Source organism: Ipomoea triloba, chromosome 9 (genome assembly GCF_003576645.1).
Source record: "Ipomoea triloba cultivar NCNSP0323 chromosome 9, ASM357664v1".
In the NCBI taxonomy this organism is placed as follows: domain Eukaryota; kingdom Viridiplantae; phylum Streptophyta; class Magnoliopsida; order Solanales; family Convolvulaceae; genus Ipomoea; species Ipomoea triloba.
The window spans coordinates 11,062,097-11,081,503 of NC_044924.1; the positions used below are offsets into that span (position 1 = coordinate 11,062,097).

Below are 19,407 nucleotides of genomic sequence, written 5' to 3' on the forward strand. Positions count from 1 at the left end.
AGTCAGAATACTCAAAAAAAAAAATAATAAACATCAGATGTTTGGAATCATTTTTCATCTATTGGAAAATGTGAAGATGGTAGAGGAAGAGTTATGTGTAATTATTGTAAGAGAACATATTTGTATGATGATAGTAGAAATGGAACATCAACTTTAAGTCGCCATATGGGAGTATGCAAGAAGAAACCAAATGAAAGTGTGGGGGTTGTGAGTCCTATTTTTGAACAAGGGAACTTGGGTAGAGTCATTGATCAAAAGATTTGTCGTGATTTAATTGCACAGTGTACAATTGAGCATGATCTTCCATTTAAATGGGTTGAATATAGGAGTGTGCGGAAACTTTTATGCGAATGTATGAAAGGCAAAAGGAAAGATTGAAATTGGTATTGAAAAATATTCCTGGCATGCTTTGTTTAACATGCGATGTGTGGACCGCTTGTATAAATGCTGGTTATATTTGCTTGACTGTGTATTATGTGGATGAAAAGTAGAGGTTGAATAATAAAATACTTTAATTTGTGATATGCCACTTCCACATCCCGGCTTTGAATTGTCTAAGAAGGTTTATAATTGTTTGGTAGATTGGGAGATAGATAGGAAAATATTTTCCATAACTTTAGACAATGCTTCTGCTAATGATGTGATGGTAAAACTTCTAAAGCAACAACTTTTGTTACAAAATAGTTTGCTTTGTGAAGGTGAATTCTTTCATGTGAGGTGTACACATATTATAAATTTAATTGTTCAAGATGGACTAAAAATTGCAAGTGTTGCATTAGGAAAAATTAGGGAGAGTGTTAAGTATGTGAAAGGATTTGAAGCAAGAATGATCTCATTTCAAGAGTGTGCTCAACGTGTTGGTATTAATATTACTTGTGGACTTTCTACGGATGTGGCGACTCGTTGGAATTCAACTAATGTGATGCTTGATAGTGCTATTAGGTATCGCTGTGTTTTTCGCTCTCTTGAATTACAAGATAGAAATTACAAATGTTGTCCTCCGGATGAAGAGTGGTCAAGAGGGGAAAAGATGTGCGCATTTTTGTATCCATTTTATGCTATCACTAATTTGATTTCCGGTTCATCCTATCCTACTTCAAATTTGTATTTTTTGCAAGTTTGGAAGATTGAATGCTTGTTGGTTGAAAATTTAGAAAGTGAGGATAGAGTAATAAGTGATATGGCTATGAACATGAAGTTGAAGTTTGATAAGTATTGAGATGACTATAGTGTAATACTTGCAATGGGATCCATTCTTGATCCAAGGTTGAAGTTACAATTTGTGGAGTATTGTTATAAGAAGCTTAATCCACTCACTTGTCAAGTCAAGATTGAAGAGATGAAGAAATTATACATGTTATATGATGAATATAAGAAGACGAGTGGTGGTTCTTCGTCTTCTAGAGTTTCTACTTCTCAATCACAAGTCTTTTCAGGAACAAGTAATGTTGGAGTAGGAAGGGGAGGATTGGGAAGTATGGGAGGACTGGGAAAATTGGATGAAAATCTTATTAGTGTAAGTTAAATTCTTTTAACTCCATATTCATTACTAATTATATTTGTTTATTGATTATTGTTATTACTTATTAGTTAACATGTGCAATTGTGCAAAATGTTTAAAATATGTAGGATTATGTTGATTATCGTCATCGAAGCTAATGTGGAATTAGTAGTGGGGATACAAAGTCTAATTTAGACAAATACTTGGAAGATGATCAACTCAATCAATTAGATGATATAGATGTGCTTACATATTGGAAAGAAAAAGAACATCGTTATGGGGAGCTTGCTAAAATGGCATGTGATGTGCTTTCTATTCCTATTACAAGTGTAGCATCGGAATCCGCCTTTTTCATTGGAGCTCATATTTTGAACAAATATAGGAATCGGCTCCTCCCAAAGAAAGTACAAGCTCTTATTTGTACACGTAATTGGTTACATGGATTTTCTACAAATGGTAATATTACTTATATTAGTTTCTCTATCAAGTTTGAATTATTTACTTCATTACTTGTACTACTAATTTATTAAATACATATTATGTTATATTTCTTTAGATGTAGATGTAGATGAAGATGAAGATGCAGATGAAGATGATGATGATGAAGTTGGAGTTGGAGCTTCAAATGTTGGAGGGGAAGAATTGCTAGAATAGAAGATTTGATGAAGTGGACTTTAATCTTGATTGTAAATTTTTGGTTTATGAATTGTGGATTTATGAAGTTATGACTTTTGGATTTGTGGTTTAGTTTATGATGACTTTATAACTTGAATTGCCAATTATGGAGATTTGGATGTTAGCTACTTCTTATTGTTAATTTTGTGGCTTGTGAATCGTGGACTTATGTTAGTTAGAGTAAATACCCAAAATGGTCCCTCGACTATAGCATAATTCACAAATTGGTCCCCGATTTATGATTTTAACCAATAACATCCTTGACTTTCCAATTTTTACCTAATGTAGTCCTCCGTTAATGAGCCCGTCAACTCGCCGTGAAACACAGGGATAGTCACGTAATTTCACATGCTCCATGTCTTCTCCCTTAACCCGGTCGTTATAAGCTGTTGAAGAAGCCCTAATTGTTCTTCATTGTTCAGAGCACTGCAAACTTGGCCACGCACGACTGTTGCTACTTGCTAGAAGACTTGAAAACACGGCAAACGGCTTACAATTGAAATTCTGATCAGCGGTGTTGATAGTTCGGTTCCGGCGATGGACGCGATTGTTCCGGTGGCGATTATATCGGTGATTCTCGGAGCTGTTATTGCATTTCTTGCATTAGGGAACTATTTCCGGAAGAGGAAATCCGAAGTAGAATCGATCTCTAAGGTTGATGTTGTTCAGCCTTCACCTTCTCCGAGGCATTCGCACTAGTCGCATCACAACTCTAAGAAATCTCATTCCAAGTCTCACTCTCACGCCGTCGCCGATAAGGTAAACCAATCAATGCATATCAAATTATCAATGATGATAGGTTTGGTTTGAATTTAAGCTCTGATTTGGCATTTTGAATATGAAATAAGTGAATTGATTTCTTAAATCTTATTAGTCGACTTGGTTTTAGATATAGATGGATGGATAGCTACTGACTGTACGTATAACTGCCTTGACAATTTTTCATCAATTGAAATGCCTACTAGCAGCTTTTAGCCTAGTATGCAGGCAAGGATTGTTGATTTTTTGGAAAGAGCTTTCGTATTTTGCATAATGATTGGAGAAATGGAAGTGATATTTGGTAGTGGCTTCACCTTGTAGGACTCGAACAAATTTTGTATGTCCGAGACACCTTGTAGGCTTCACCTTGTAGCTCCGAGAATCACCGATATAACTGTCTTGGGTGTAGTTGCCTTGTATCTCTCCGAATTGAAGCTAAGTTTGCAGTGCTCTGAACAATGAAGAACAATTAGGGCTTCTTCAACAGCTTATAACGACCGGGTTAAGGGAGAAGAAATGGAGCATGTGAAATTACGTGACTATCCCTGTGTTTCACGGCGAGTTGACGGGCTCATTAACGGAGGACTACATTAGGTAAAAATTGGAAAGTCAAGGATGTTATTGGTTAAAATCATAAGTCGAGGACCAATTTGTGAATTATGCTATAGTCGAGGGACCATTTTGGGTATTTACTATGTTAGTTATGTAGTTATGACTTTTAGATTTGTGGTTTTAGTTTATGACCTTATGCCTTGTAAGAATTACCAATTATGGAGATTTGGATGTTAGAATTGTTAGCTACTTAGTTTATTGTGAATTTGTGACTTGTGAATTGTGGACTTATATCTATGACTTTTGAATTTGTGGCATTAGTGGACTTTACATATGAGAATTATCAATTATGCATATTTGGAATTGAAGTTTTAAAATTAAGATTTGAGTATTTGATAGCATACTTATTAGTTATTACTTAACAATTAATACTCTGTAATCTATACCCTCTATATAGTTTGTTTAGGACTTTAATTTTTAGGTGGGTCATAACTCATAAGGGCCCCATTGTTGTGAAAACACCATAGATGAATGCAGATTGCAGAATGCCTCTACGGACTACGGCTCTACTGTCTAGACTAGCTTAACTTTTGTACAATTAATTTCATGAGCATAATTGGTCTTGCAATATTGTTTCTTAATGCTTTGGTTAGTGTTTAATAAAGACTTATTGTTATTTTCAATCCCACAATTCACTTTCAACGTAACTCATTTCTAATATTTATTTATTTATTCATTATCCAGTTGACCCGTTATATCGAATTCGAATCCGATTGACCGTTTGACCCGTTTTATCGAATGTAAATATTCATTTTCTATTTTAGTTTAGATGATTTAGCCCGCCCGATTAATCCGATAAACTAAGATTTAGGGTTAGGGCTAGCCCGAATCTGAGAATAAAATAATAATTAATTGACAGCCCGAATCCGATAAGGCCGACAACCTGACAAGGCTCGCCCGAAACCGACAGGACTGGCCCGAATGACATCCCTAGGTGGATCAGGTGACGGATGTGTCATATCCCGATCCACCACCGATCCATTGCCATCCCTAATTACTAACTTTGTTGTATATGTTTGATCTTGATGCAACCCACTCAAGAAAAATTAACATAGAAGTTGGGAGAGGGGGTGGAAGGAGCTATGGAGCCAAGGAATATGAAACATAAGATCAACGGGATGAGAGTATTATTACATGTAATCTTAAGATGGTAGAACCTTAGATTGTAATTTGGTGTGCAAGAGAGAAATCAAGGTGTCAAATAAAAAATGAAGGATAGAATTTGAAAATAGTAAGGGAATCTTATATTACCTAGGGGTGAGCAAAAAATCAAGACCGACCGAAAAACCGACGACCGATAACCGAACCGACCGGTCGGTTATCGGTTATTGACTTAAAAAAAAGTCGGTCATTTCGGTTTTTCGGTCGGTTATCGGTTTTGGACAAAAAAAAAATAAAACCGACCGAAAAATCGAAGAAGATGCCCATACATTTTGACTTAGCCCATTACTTTTCTACTATATATTAGTCCAATACTAAATCACAATATAAGTTTTAAATATAAAATACTAAAATAATCTAGCCAACCAGTGCGTTAATGCATTCCGTGTGTGTACTGTGTACAAGAAATCATTCTTATCAAAATGCATTTGTCATTGATTTTAGAATGTGTTATGGGGGTTTAGTGGGGCTTTAGTGGTTTTAAAATATATATGTATGTAGTATGTAAGAATGATTTTGTTGATTTTGTAACCAGTTACATATATTGCATTTTGTAACCAGTATGTAACTAATTAACTATGGTCTATGTATGCAGTATGTCACTATCAAAATTTATTTATTTAAGCATTACAATTGATAAATAGATTCTGTATGCAGTATGTAACTAATAACTATGGTCTATTTATTTATGTATGGAGTATGTAAGTTATGTAACTACGAACTGTGACATTGTAACTTTGGACATTTAATTTTGAAATATTCATGTGATTGACTATTTTAACTAGAAATGTGTTTTTAATATTTAAATTTTTGAGTTTAAACTAAATTTTTTGAGAAATTTCAGCCCGTGACATAATTAAGTTCGGTTAAATATAACCGACCGTAACCGACCGAAAATTTCGATTTTCGGTCGGTTCGGTTATGAACATTAGTTCGGTTATAGGAAGGGTACAAAATTTTTGGTTATTTCGGTTATTAACCGAAAACCGACCGAAACCGACCGATGCTCACCCCTAATATTACCTAGGAAAGAAAGGGTATAACATTTCCTCCAAATTTAAAAAGAAAAAAGTTAATTTGAACATGAAATATATATTATATGAGAAAATTAGATAACTTCAATCAAACATAAAAATTTTGTATAATCCATCAAATATAACCTTTGTTATTCTAACTCGAACAAATCCAAGGATATTTCACAAGAGATCCGCCCTTTTATAAATTTACTTACCCGAAAATATACTATGGGCTTATCGTTACTATATCCCTAAAATACCTGACGCTCCTCCCTTCTTTTTTTCTCATCGGAATCCTAAAGAACCTTATCTGTGCAGCCATGGCAACCTCAGCTACTTCGCTCCATTTTCTCTCTCTAACCCCTCAATCGCTTTCTTTCTCCAAACCCAATGCCACACCCGCCGCTTCTTTATCTCTTTTCTCTCTCCCGTCATCTTCTCGCGCTCTAAAACTATCTTCTTCTTCGCCTTTTACATTTTCCGCTAGACACTTTGATTCCACATTCGGGTCACGCTTCGTCAGAGGCGTGGCGCTTTCGTCAGAATTCGACCAGATTGAAGAAGTGGAAGACGAGGACGAGGGAGTTCCCAGCGATGGCGGTTCCTCGTACCCGGACGAACACGGTTTCTCTCCTGACCTCAAGCTCTTCGTGGGCAATTTGCCCTACAGTATCGACAGCGCTGCTCTTGCCGGGCTGTTTCAACAAGCTGGGAATGTTGAGATGGTCGAGGTAATCTCTATATGTGTATTTAAAGGTTTATTATGCTTCTTTTTCTTACTATACCTATGGATTGGTAATTGGTTTGCAATTTTTATATTTTCCTGAGAAAATTTTGATAAGATTTCTTTGTGGATTAAGGATTTTGAATTACACAAGTATATACATAATTTTAATAGTTGTTGTCGTTTGTAATTAAGGTATGCTTGTTTTTCTTCCCCTTATGGGACGATGAGCTTATTTTAGTTGTCACTATTTCCAGGTTATATATGACAAACAGACAGGAAGAAGCAGAGGGTTTGGCTTTGTCACAATGTCAACTGTGGAGGAAGTTAAATTAGCCGCTCAACAGTTCAATGGATATGTAAAGTTCATTACTCCAATCCACTGTTTTAATTTACATTTTCTTTAGAATTAAATGTTATGTATAGATGTCAAAGACCTTGTGGTCTAGTGTCATCCGGTTTACACTCTGCAAGGGAGTTGGGTTCGAGCCTCAGTGGAGGCGCGACCGTTGACTCTTTGTGCTCCGTTGTATCGGGGCAAAAAATTACTACATTGTAACAAGAGCCAGTAGTAACTCTGATACCTAGCTATTAGCGAATGCACAACTTTATTTTCTTATATCTGTGTAGCAGGTAGTGCCACATTTTCAAGCCCAACACACTCTTAAGCCACTATGGAATTACCAAATTCAAGCAAAAAGCTTGAACATAAGAGTTCGGTTATGTCGGATGTTTGAGTTAACGTACAAATGTTTTAACTTAAATTGGTTTCCTTTTCGATTGTAGATTGTTGTTTTATCTATACCATGTGAAATCATTTATGTAGTAGTATAATATATGAGCATTAGATTGGATGCGGTTCGTGAAACATATGATGTTTTTGCAGGAACTTGACGGGAGGGCAATGAGGGTCAATTCGGGGCCACCTCCACCTAGGAGGGAAAATTCCACGTTTAGTGGAGCAAGGGGTGGTAGAAGTTTTGACAACGCGAACCGAGGCCACAAACTCCATGTGGGAAACCTTGCTTGGGGTGTTGATGATCAGGCACTTGAAACCTTATTCAGTGAGCAAGGAAAGGTGATGGAAGCAAGAGTGGTGTACGACCGAGATAGTGGAAGGTCGAGGGGATTTGGATTTGTAACTTACGGTTCTGCTGAGGAGGCCAACAATGCTATTAAAATGTTGGATTGCGTTGTAAGTATATTCTTGTATCAATTATGTAAATGTGTTGGTTCCCGAGTGTATGCATGAGTGAGTGGGCTTTCGTAAAATTTGCTGTTTGCTTATTATCTGTTAAGGTTCTCTACTCTAATCCAGTGACCTTTCTCTAGACTTGAACAATTTCCCACTTACATTTGCATTATTGTTTTGAACTTTGTTTTGTAGAACCTAATTGGTAGGGAAATCCGTGTAAGTCATGCTGAATCAAGACCTCCGAGGCGCCAGTTCTGAGATTTGCTAACCGTGCCTGATATCTCAAGTATTCAAGTCATTGGGAGCCCAGGGTAAACTAAACACCCTATGTTCTTGTTTATATTTTGAAATGCTTAACACCTAGGGTTCTAGTCATGAATCACCCACCTGTCACTGATTTGGATAAATTTAGGGTCCGTTTGGGAAGCAGGAAAATGACTTCTGGAAAATGTTTTCTGGAAAATGAGTCATTTTCCGGAAAACAGTTTCATTTCCCGTGTTTGGATGTATTATGGAAAACTGTCTTTGTGTGTTTGGTTCATTTTCTGGAAAATGGAAAGAATTATATGATTAAACATTGTAATTGTTTTATTTAAAATATAAAAAATTATAGTAGTTATTAAAATAATGGTATTTAATACAAAAATAGAATTTAAAAAAAAATAAAAATAAAAATGTAGCAAAGGTTTCCGGCGGTTTTCCCACCCCCTTGGTCCATGGTCATGGGTGATATGGCTTGGTTTTGGTCGAAAACATGCGAAACAGCTATTCTGGCGATTCCGTAAAATGACTTACGGAAAAAAATTCCGTAAGTCATTTTCCGGAAAAATGAACTGATTTTTCTTGGTCAACGGAAGACATTTTCCGTTGACCACATTTTCCGGACGTTGCCAAACACAGAAAACTCGGAAAACATTTTCCGGAAGTTATTTTACAGGTTACCAAACACACCCTATAGAAGAAGCTTCAATAGTATCGCCTCCAATCTGAATACCGAAAAGCCAATTTACACATTCATTGCCTCTATCAAGTATATTTCGGTTCAAGATTCTCTTTTCTGCTAGGCGTACACACTCATTGATTTCTAAAACAGGTTGGACGAGAGATGACAATCAGCGATGCTCATGAAGGGCTTGATTTTGCAGAGCTGCTACGTAGCTACACCGTACAAAATGCTCGTGTGAATCCATACTCTGCTTGTGGACTTAGCATGACGAGATTTCTGAACGCCCTCTCTATGTATTTCTGTCACAATGTATGCCTGTAAAAATGGCAATGCAACTTGTAACCTGCCACCTATTGCTTTATGCTTATGGTGGATTAAGAGAACTAAATTCTTGGATCAATGAGCTCTTTTTCTAGGTGGTATTGTGGTGTGAACCCCTTAGGGGCTGTTTACTTCATTTCTTTGTTTTTCCATTTCCAGTTTCACATTCTTCCATTTCTCCAATTTTTCTTCTCCATTTAGTTTTCCATTTCTCCATTCTTCCAGTTTTTCATATCTCTAATTTTCTGATTTTATTAAACACATACAATCATCTCATATAGCAATTGTACATTTCCACAACAAAGATGATGATAATAATAATAATAATAATAATAATAATAATAATAATAATAATAAACATAATAAATATAATATAATAATGATAATAATAATAATAAAGAATAATAATAATAATGATAATAGTAAACATAATAATAATAATGATAATGATGATGATGATGATGATAATAATAATAATAATAATAATAATAATAATAATATTAATGATAAAGATAATAATAATAATAATAATAATAATAATAATAATAATAAAAGATAATATTAATTATAAAGATAATAATAATAATAATAATAAGGATAATATTAATGATAAATATAATATTAATGATAAATATAATATTAATTATAAAGATAAGAATAATAATAATAATAATAATAAAGATAATATTAATGATAAATATAATATTAATTATAAAGATAATAATAATATAAATAATAATAATAAAGAATAATAATAATAATAATAATAATAATAATAAAAAAGATATTATTAATGATAAATATAATAATAATAATAATAATAATAATAATAATAATAATGATTAAAGAAAATAATAGAAGGACACGCCTCATGTAAAAGGGGAATTGAGATTACTAAAAGGCAACACTAGGCGCATACAGCAGGATTCGACCCACTAACCTCACGTACAAGCTACTGTTCACGCGCGTTTTCTTCTATTTCTCCATTTGGAGAAGTCCGAAATTGGTCTCTCTAGATTTCTACATAAACTGGAAGAATGGAGTGGAGTTAGACATTTGGAGAAATGATTTTAGTAAACAATTCCTCCTTTTTTTCTTTTTCCACTTCCTCATTTCTCCATTTTTTAAGAAAATTCTCCATTTTTCCAAGTTAGTAAACAACCCCTTAAGTATTCAAAATTTTGTTTACTTGAATTGTCACCATGCTTTCTGTAAGTTCTGCCACTCTGCAAAGTATAGGATTGTCTGGCAAATTATAGTATGGTCCACACTCCACATTACAATGCTAGTCATGAATAAATATTTATTTTTAATATGCTGAATGTTCGTTATTTGTGTATTAAAAATTTATTATTTGATGGTATATCAAATAATGAATTTTCATTACATAAATAATATACTTTCAAAAATGAATATTCAATGCATTAAAAATGCACTTTGTTTCAGTTCACTTTTGTCACCTTAGAATGTGATTATGGTTTATAGTATAATAATGATTGGGATTATCTTGTTTGGGCCTTTCTAGTGATCCAAATGCATGATTGATTACCACTGTCCACTTGTTGGGGATGGGCCTTGGCCCAATATCTCCTCATGAAAGCACATCTTTTCAGTCCACATTTAGAACTAATAATTTATCCTTAATATACATTGTTAATTATTAATTGTAAGAAAATTATATGATACCAATACATATTACATATATATGATAAGATCGTACTGAGTGTAATCCCATCATTATTCTATCGATCATGATTTATAGTTGTGTGTACCATAAACAAAAAGTGTATTTTTAATATACTAAAAGTACATTATTTGTGTATCTAAATGTATTACTCTCATTTTATTTGTCCTACTTACTATTCATTAGTCAAACTAACTCTTTCTTATTTGTTTATTTACTATATTATTATTTTTTTAGTTATTTTTAAATTTGATTTTTTGTGTTTAATAGTACTTTTAGTGTAGTTTCTAATTATATAAATTTTGTATATTAATACTAAACTTAATATTATGAAAATTTGAATTAAAAATAACTTAAGTCAAGCCTCGTTAACCGAACCAGACACATAAAATGGGATGGAGAGAGTATTTTACATACAATCAAATAATGTACATTTAGTACACAAATAATATATTTTAATATATTAAAAATGTATCTTGTATTCATGGGCTGGATAAATATGCCAAGTACAATCGATACCATAATTTGTTAGTGTTTTCTCTGATTCTTATTCTGTAGTTTTTAGACTATATGATACCCCAAAAATGGAGCCCACCTACCCATTTACCAATTGTTATACCATGAATATTCGTCCAAAAATTTTGTATCTTCCATTAATAAATTATATGCTTATAAATAAATTGAATACATATACGGAGTAATTTATTAAACACAGACACATAATATGTTAACTGCAAATATGTTTGCCCCATTTACGACCAATATAATCATAGTCTGAACAATATAATTTGTCCATAGTTGATGGCATTTTTGAAGATTCGAAGATGAGTTGCATATAAAATCTTTGAACGAACTTTGAGGCTTCAATTCATACATTATTAAATCTGATATATAGGCTACCAATAAACACGACACTATAATTCCTAACGTTAAGGAGTTGATTATGGAGTTTGGCTTTGCATTCTGACTACCACCCATGCCCATGCATCATGCAATGTGCAATATCAAACTAACTTTAATTTCAACTTTCAAGAAATTCCCTTTTATATTTTTCAAAATGTAATTTTTCTATATTTATTACTTTCTTGAAAATTTATTTCTCATTTTCTTTTTTTTTTTTTAATAATGCCGATCAAGTAAGGTCAGAATCAACATTCAACAATAATCCAAGTTTTAAAAGTCAAAGAGACCAATAATGTGTTATCCTCCATCTTTTTCTCTCTTCTTGCTATTCCTTTGTCTGTAAGCTAAAGTATAAAACTAAAAGTCTGCTAGAAAATGGGATAAAAAATGATTATGTAACCTTTGCTAATAAAGCTTATTCAATTAAACATCATTATTACTAAATGCATATATTGCCACTGAAATCTTGGACTGTTTATTATTAGTCAAGAGCTAGCTAAGACTGGCCAAGTTCAAATTTCATCGACAACATTTTTTATATGTGACATTTTAGTCATATTATTTATAAGTAGTTTAATCACTGTTTTATATGTAAAGTAGTTTTTATTCATTATATCGAGTAAAAAACATTTAACTCAATTTTATTAGAGTACTAGTAGATTCGAAGACTAGCTAGTGTTAGCAGTCATGGCTTGTAATATAGTACTAGTACTAGGTTCTGTAGGTTGTTAGGTGATTTAATGGTGTGGAAATTTATTAATGATATTACATCATTTTGCTTCTATATATTTATAACAAAGAATATTATGAATTGTATATAGATCATATATAAATGATAACTAATAATTATAAATTATATTTTACCTGATTAAACAACATATATGCATGCATGAATATGCATGTCTTTGAGCAAATGAAGAAATTATTTTTATATGCTCTACTCCACAAGCACAAAAACACATGCATGCACAATTCAGATCAAGATTCCAACATGGATCCAATTCACTCATTTAATTTTTAGATATCTAAAACAAATTAAAGATGATAAATTATAGATCATGCAATATAATGAATGATAATAAATAATCATGCAGCCCTAATAACTAAGGAATGGACTACCTTAGCTTCCAACATGATTATTAATATGTGTTTGAGCAAATTAAGGGTGTCCTTGGTTCATGGGTTCATACACCACGAATGTGAATCAAAATCATATTAGTTGACAACTTTTTAAGACACAACTATGGCCTATGGGATTTGATTACCCCCTTAATTAAAAACTTCATTCCCTAATTAAAAATGGGTATCATTATATTTCTATCTTATTGGAAATCTAATTTTTAAGTTTGGATTAATACTTTTAGATTTTTGTTTTAATTTTTTTTTTTGGTTCATATTGGTGTTTGGATGCCATTATATTAGGATCAATTGTCTTAATTTTTTAAAAAATATTTTTAAAACCTTTATTTCCATTATAGAGTCATACATAACCAAACATCAATATTGGTAACCATTCCAATTCCACCGTACTACCAAACATGCAAAATACTTTCATCAAAATTCATTACCATTACCAAGTATTTGATTCTCATTCCAATTTCGATTCCCTTGTGCGAACCAAATTAAACACACCCTAAATGAAGAATGTTATTTGAATATGGTATACTTAGCTTGATGCATGATTCTTTACAGGGAAATGTATGGCATGTGGAAGCTTCTAACTGTGGTGTTTGGTTCCCTGTCTGTTGGATAGGACTACTAAAGCAATCTTTGAGCAGCTAATTAAAGTTGATGAAAAAAAAAAAGAAGCAAACACTTTTGACTCCAAACTAAAGGGTGTCTGAAAAGCCTAACTAAGGACTAATTAATGAGAGGATTTAATTGGGCAATTATTAAGGTTGATGATGAGTGCATGGCAACATGTTTGGTTGGATGGTTTTCTACTTTTAATTTGGTGTGATTAATGAGGTCTTGCATGCAGGACAGGCATGTATGGTAATTAAGGATAATTTTTGAAGTAATTAATTGAACAAAATTAAAGTTATGATGATAGAGCATAATGATTGTTTTTGAAACTTTAAGTTTGATTATCTTTGACGCAAAGCCTTGGAAGGAAGCTCAGCCGGCCTGGTCAATATGAGTTTCCACTTGGGGTGGGCAGTAATATAATCATGTTTGTTTCAGTACTTTTGGGAATTATATTGCTTTTTTAATTAACCTGCCCTAACTCATACTTATATATATTGATGATGGGTGTTCATTTGGGACAATACCTATTACCTAATCTAGCATCATTATGTTAAGTTTCACTAATTAATTGGTTTGAGTTTGGCTGTGAAGTTATGAACATTTTTTTTTAATGACCTGGCCTTAAAGATCGATGTGTTGGGATATAGGAGTTATGAATGTGCTGAATTGGAAAGTCATGCACGGGTTGGTGTTTGGAAGACAAACGAGGATATTAGAAGATGGAATTCTTGTAAGGGAGTATTTGGAAAGTAGGAAAATGACTTCTAGAAAACTGTCTTGGTCATGTTCTGGAAAATGAGCATAATTATTTTTAATTTTAAATATTTTAAATATACAGTGGTGGCGGCGGCGGCGGCGGCACAGCTGCAGAGGTGGTGGGTGAGGGTGGTGGATGGTGGTAAGTGGTGGTGGTGGTGGGGATAGGTGGGGGTGGTGGGTTGTGGTGGCGGGGTGATTGGTTGCTCCACTACTGTAAACAGAAAAATGACTTTCTTAAAAAAAAATGGGAAGTCATTTTCCATAAAATTCCTTCTATTTTCCATTGACCACACCCTTATTTTCTAGTCACTTCCATTTTCCCCCTTTAGCCAAACACTGAAAATTCAGAAAATGAAATCATTTTCTAGGTTTTCAAACACACCCTAAGTTTATTCTGCTAGAGACAATTAGATAGTTACTTAATTGTTGTGTTGTTCAGTTGGGCATATTTATAGTGAGCCAACATTTATATATGTTGCGTTGATTGACTAGCCAACTTTCATAACCATATCTATAATGCTCTTGATAGATACTTCCAAGTAGGGTACTTAGTCTGGAGCATCCTCGGTACTAGGGGCTTGCGGCTTGACTGTCATGATCAGTAGATGGACCAAGTCCGATGTCCCACTGGTTTGCCTGGTGTAGGCAATCTGGTTGTGGTGTCCGACTGGGTGCGACACTCAAAGGCAATTAAACTGCGATCTTCGGAGATCTTTTCCAGATTTGGCGCAAAATCTTCCTTTTGAAGTATTAGAAAAGAAATATGGCGGTTTGGCACTTTTGACAGTTTTCCTTTTAAGTTCAAATTTGTTAATTTCTTTTCCCTTTTCTTTCCAAGGTCTATTAATCTTGTATAAATACTCACTGGGTCACGCTGTAAAGGGTTCTGATTTTAATAAAAGCACAGTTACTCTGTCTCGTTATTTTTCTCTCCATACTTTATATGGCTTGTTACATTACTAAGAATCACATGTCATTTTTCTTATTTCTTGAGTTTTTTTTGGGAGGGGGTAAATCTATGAGCAATTTAGGTTTCATTCTCAATCTTCTTTTTAAATCAAAACAAAAATTGCCAACTACTATGTAGTATGTTAGCACCTCTATTACCATTTCAAATAAGTGGTCACAAGATCGGACCACGATAGTGGGATAATATAGAACATATACTACCTCATAAAATAATGAGATATACATATTACCACTGTATTAAAACATTTACTATATATATATATATACACCTATATATAACGGGGTAGGGGTGGGAAAATTGCCCCCATTGTCCTCCTCCCTCTGCTCTGGATATAACGGGGCGGGGGTGAAGAAACTGCTCCCATTGTTTAATTTCCCTTTCTCGTTCCGAACCTCTCGTTGCAACTCCTATTAATTACTATTACATTGTTTTTGATAAGAAAGTAGAAATCAAAGTCAAATTAAAGTTCCTCCTCTATGAGTGGGCAAAGTGAAAAGTTTAAATAAATATGATATTGTAGCCATCCAGCTATAGTAAAGTGCAAGTAATATTTCAAATTTAATAGGCGGCAATATGTTAGCTAGAGATTGTCTCTTTTTTCATGTAATTTCTGAAGGAGAAAGGGAGGTGGGTCTACCTAACTCCAAGCACTCAATTCATTTTGGCTGGTAGAAGTCATATGTGTGACTATAACTTACTTTTATATGCTTTCTCAAGGCATGCTAATTAATTCATCCATATGGGCTTCCTCTTCTCATTATATTCACCATAAATTTGGGACTTCACAATCAAATCACAGAATCCTAGAAAGTTGTTCTTGGACCTTTTTTTTTTTTTTTAAAGAATGATATTACATTTACTCTAATTTTGTGTTTTATATTTTACCCTCTATTGGCATGTCTTATTTTGACTAATAAAAAGTACTCCGTAACAAATTCTACTTTTTAATTTAATTTATTACTACGTACTTTTTTCCCTTTTTTAAATGAAAGCAAATAAAATTAAAATAAAATATGTGACAAAAGTTTTACTCTTTTAGATGACATTTGATTTAAATTATCTTACATAATTCCAAAATTTTGAATATTGTAATATCATTTTTTTGTTTGGTTCAAGAGAGTGTCAGGTTATAGTAAAAAGTGTGAGATTTATAAACTTAATTTTTAATTTATTTTTAACAACATATATAGAAATCACATTTTTTCATATTCGCTGTGAGATTTATAAGAATGTTACATTATCTCAATACATTCTAAGGACCAAATACCCTTAACTATACTCATCTAATGTAGTGGTGGTAAGTATAGTCATTCCCCAATGTAAACAATATTTTGTGCCATTAAAGTCATAATTAGGTCATCAATGTTTTAAATACTTTATAAACAATCATTAATATAAGTCTTGCTGGGTAACTTAGTTATCTTATCAGTTAATTTTAACTTATTTAACTATTATTAACTGTTTGACTTGGTTAAACGTACAACTCATATAGCAGCTTATTGCTCTAGCCTCCAAGTGCTATGAATATTAGTACTAAAAATAAAAAAGGTACTATCTTAGTTTGAACAAGTCTAATATGCAATTAAAAAATGAATAATCATGCAACAAATAAATTAATTATCATGAAACAAATAGCAATCTTTGTTTTTGTGCGGGATAGTCCGCGGCGATGAAATCATGCATGATGTATTGCTGTTTCACTTTCTAACGGCATTAACTGCCAGATTATTCCTGTTAATTAAGACTTAGCTTAAGGCATGCATCCTTTTTTTATTACAAATTACCCTTGTGGGGCCCGTGGGCTCATATACAATCTTTGACTTTTCTTCTTCACTTCCGCAACGTGTCATTAACGCTACCTTTGCCAGTGTTTTTTGGGTGGCTTGAACAAAGATCATTACCCTAATTAAGGTTAGACTCGTTTGTGTGTATATATCGAAATTCTATACACTCATATTGTACCTCATACAATCTTGTATGCACAATACATCGTACTAAATATTATTAATGATTGCATTCCAATCTTAAAAGATTTTGATACTGTTCGGCCTAAAAATTTGATGGAGAAAGTTAATTGCAATATATGTCTCAATTAGTTCATATATTTCCAAATACTTGTATGTTTGTGTTCACAAAAAATTCAATTTCATATTTTATTTTTTTATATTGGGTATTATTAATTAATATTAGTATTGTGTATCGAGTTGTATTAAGTGCTATGAATATTAGTACTAAAAATATATTTAATAGACTTCACTAAACTTATTGTTTGTACTATAATATCCCATTGGTATTGATAGAAACCTTATTGATATTATTATTTTACTTATTTTCAAAAGAAAGGGGATCGATCATTAGTCAAAGCCGTAACAACCATGCCAAAGAATCAGTCAGGGAGGTGGCTTTAATTTGGGAATTGGGATTATTGGGTCAAAAAGCATATATAGCTTCATCTCCTCCGATCCCTCCATAGAATATATAGTCCAATCATCCCATGAAATTAGGCTTTCTTTTAACTTTTAACTCATAACCCAGATGTTAAAATCTAAAGGGAAAGTGAAATCACTTTTTTTTTTTTGCCCTTTATTTGAACCAATTATATATCTGAAGTAAATTGTTATACTATGGGTCATGATTCACCTTCCATTGTAAATTTGTCTAAAATAATTAACATTCAGATTATGTGTTGCATTTAACACACACACACACACATATATATATATATATATTATGTGTCTTCAGTTAATAAATTATATACATACTAGAATTAACATATTATGTATCTGTAATTAAAATATTATGTGCGTGTAGTTAACATATTATGTATCTTTAATTTATTTATAGGAGCATAATATGTTAACTGAATGTACATATAATATATAGATGATAGAAGTAATATAATAATGATGGTGATGGGAATATATATAAACACATAAGAGTGATGATAGCTAGGTAGATGAGTGGCGAACATGTATATATGTGGGTAGGTAGATGGTAGAAGTAAATTGATAAGTGAAGTTAAAGTTTGTACGTAATGATAACGGTAAATGAAATTATGTATATTTTTGTATTTGAAAAATGTTAAAAAAAGTTGCAAAATTCTTTGTTAAGTTAAAAAGATGAAGAAAAAAAAAAGCCCATTTTTTGAAGAGAAAATTGAAAAACATGCTAAAAAACATGTTTTATATTTCTTATTTCCTACAAAAATATATTTTTTTAATTTGTTATTAAACACTTAATACTTTTCCAAAATTTTGTGTATGGTACACTACTTTGCTTGCTTGTTTGTCACGAGGTGAATTCACTTTTTTGTCTTGATTTGGAAACATGTAGTAGTTGATAATCTGTAACCAATCGTTTATCAATTCATTTTCAATTGAATGACATTTTTCATGTCCTTACCTTCAAACTATTTTTAAAAATCATAAACTCTAAATCTTGAATCATTTCAATCCGAAAAGCTTTGGCATACTAAAATTAGTATATTTTCACTATCTTCACAACTAAATTACTTAATACATCTAATTTGTTTTTCAAATTCTTGAATGCAATGAAGCATGAGACTTATCACAAATTATATTATTTAAAACAAGATTTATCACAATATATTGACGGATGTTTTTCTATAATTAATTTGGCCCGTTAATATGTATGTGGTCTTCATTCAAATAATATGAATCAAATAATTGAAGTGACTAAAATTAGAAAAAGTTGCATTTCTAGTTTTGGGATGCCAAGAGAAGAGATAAAACCTTTTCTTTTATTCAGGTTCCACACTTGTGAGACCAAAAGCTTACAAGATAAACAATATTCAAAAAACATATGAAAAAAATAATTAAATAATCTGAAAAATAATGGGGCAGGGATGACACACTCGTCAAATCAGTGTTGGGGACAAGATAACATATGTAATATGTTCAAGTTAGAAATTTTAAAAAAAAAGTATTTTTTTATTGAAGAAAATATAGCTGCAAATTAAAAAATAATTATTGGATACCTCTACTAAGTATTATCAATGGGGCCAAGTGTCTGCTAAGGGAGTCTTTGGTCTATTCTCTCTTCAACACTCAGAGCCAGTGGACAGCGGCAGTATAACCCCTAGAGAGACTAAGTTTGGATATTATTTAATTGTTTTTTAAATAGATATTAAATATGAAAAATATTATTTTTATTAAAATTAATAACTTTCTAATGTTCACTTTATTAAATATTAATAACTTTCTAATGTTCACTTAAAAAATTATCCAGAATTGTAGCCATATTTTAAATAGAAATTCTAGATAATTTTTTAAAACATGATTCTAGAAAAGAATAATTGACTAGAAGTGCATAAAATCTAAAATCTAAAACATAATAAGTGTGAATGAATGTTATACCATTTATTTATGTTTATTTTTTCGTTATGTTTTTTATACATTATGCTATAAAAGTT

General features: G+C 32.3%; 1 protein-coding gene across 1 annotated transcript; it reads left to right on the forward strand.

The window, feature by feature from the left end:
• The first annotated feature begins 5,953 nt into the window (after positions 1-5,953).
• Positions 5,954-9,074, forward strand: LOC116028417 (29 kDa ribonucleoprotein A, chloroplastic-like). Its single transcript, XM_031270132.1, has 5 exons — positions 5,954-6,455; positions 6,706-6,807; positions 7,335-7,643; positions 7,836-7,954; positions 8,737-9,074. The coding sequence occupies exons 1-4, from the start codon at positions 6,045-6,047 to the stop codon at positions 7,899-7,901; spliced, it is 888 nt and encodes a 295-aa protein (XP_031125992.1). The 5' UTR covers positions 5,954-6,044; the 3' UTR covers positions 7,902-7,954; positions 8,737-9,074.
• Positions 9,075-19,407: the final 10,333 nt, after the last annotated feature.

Bases quoted from the DNA above. Each gene is read 5' to 3' on its own strand.
- LOC116028417 (XM_031270132.1), top strand. From the start codon at position 6,045: ATGGCAACCTCAGCTACTTCGCTCCATTTTCTCTCTCTAACCCCTCAA. The intron at 6,456-6,705 runs GTAATCTCTATA...CACTATTTCCAG, and splicing joins GGAATGTTGAGATGGTCGAG to GTTATATATGACAAACAGAC. The intron at 6,808-7,334 runs GTAAAGTTCATT...ATGTTTTTGCAG, and splicing joins CTCAACAGTTCAATGGATAT to GAACTTGACGGGAGGGCAAT.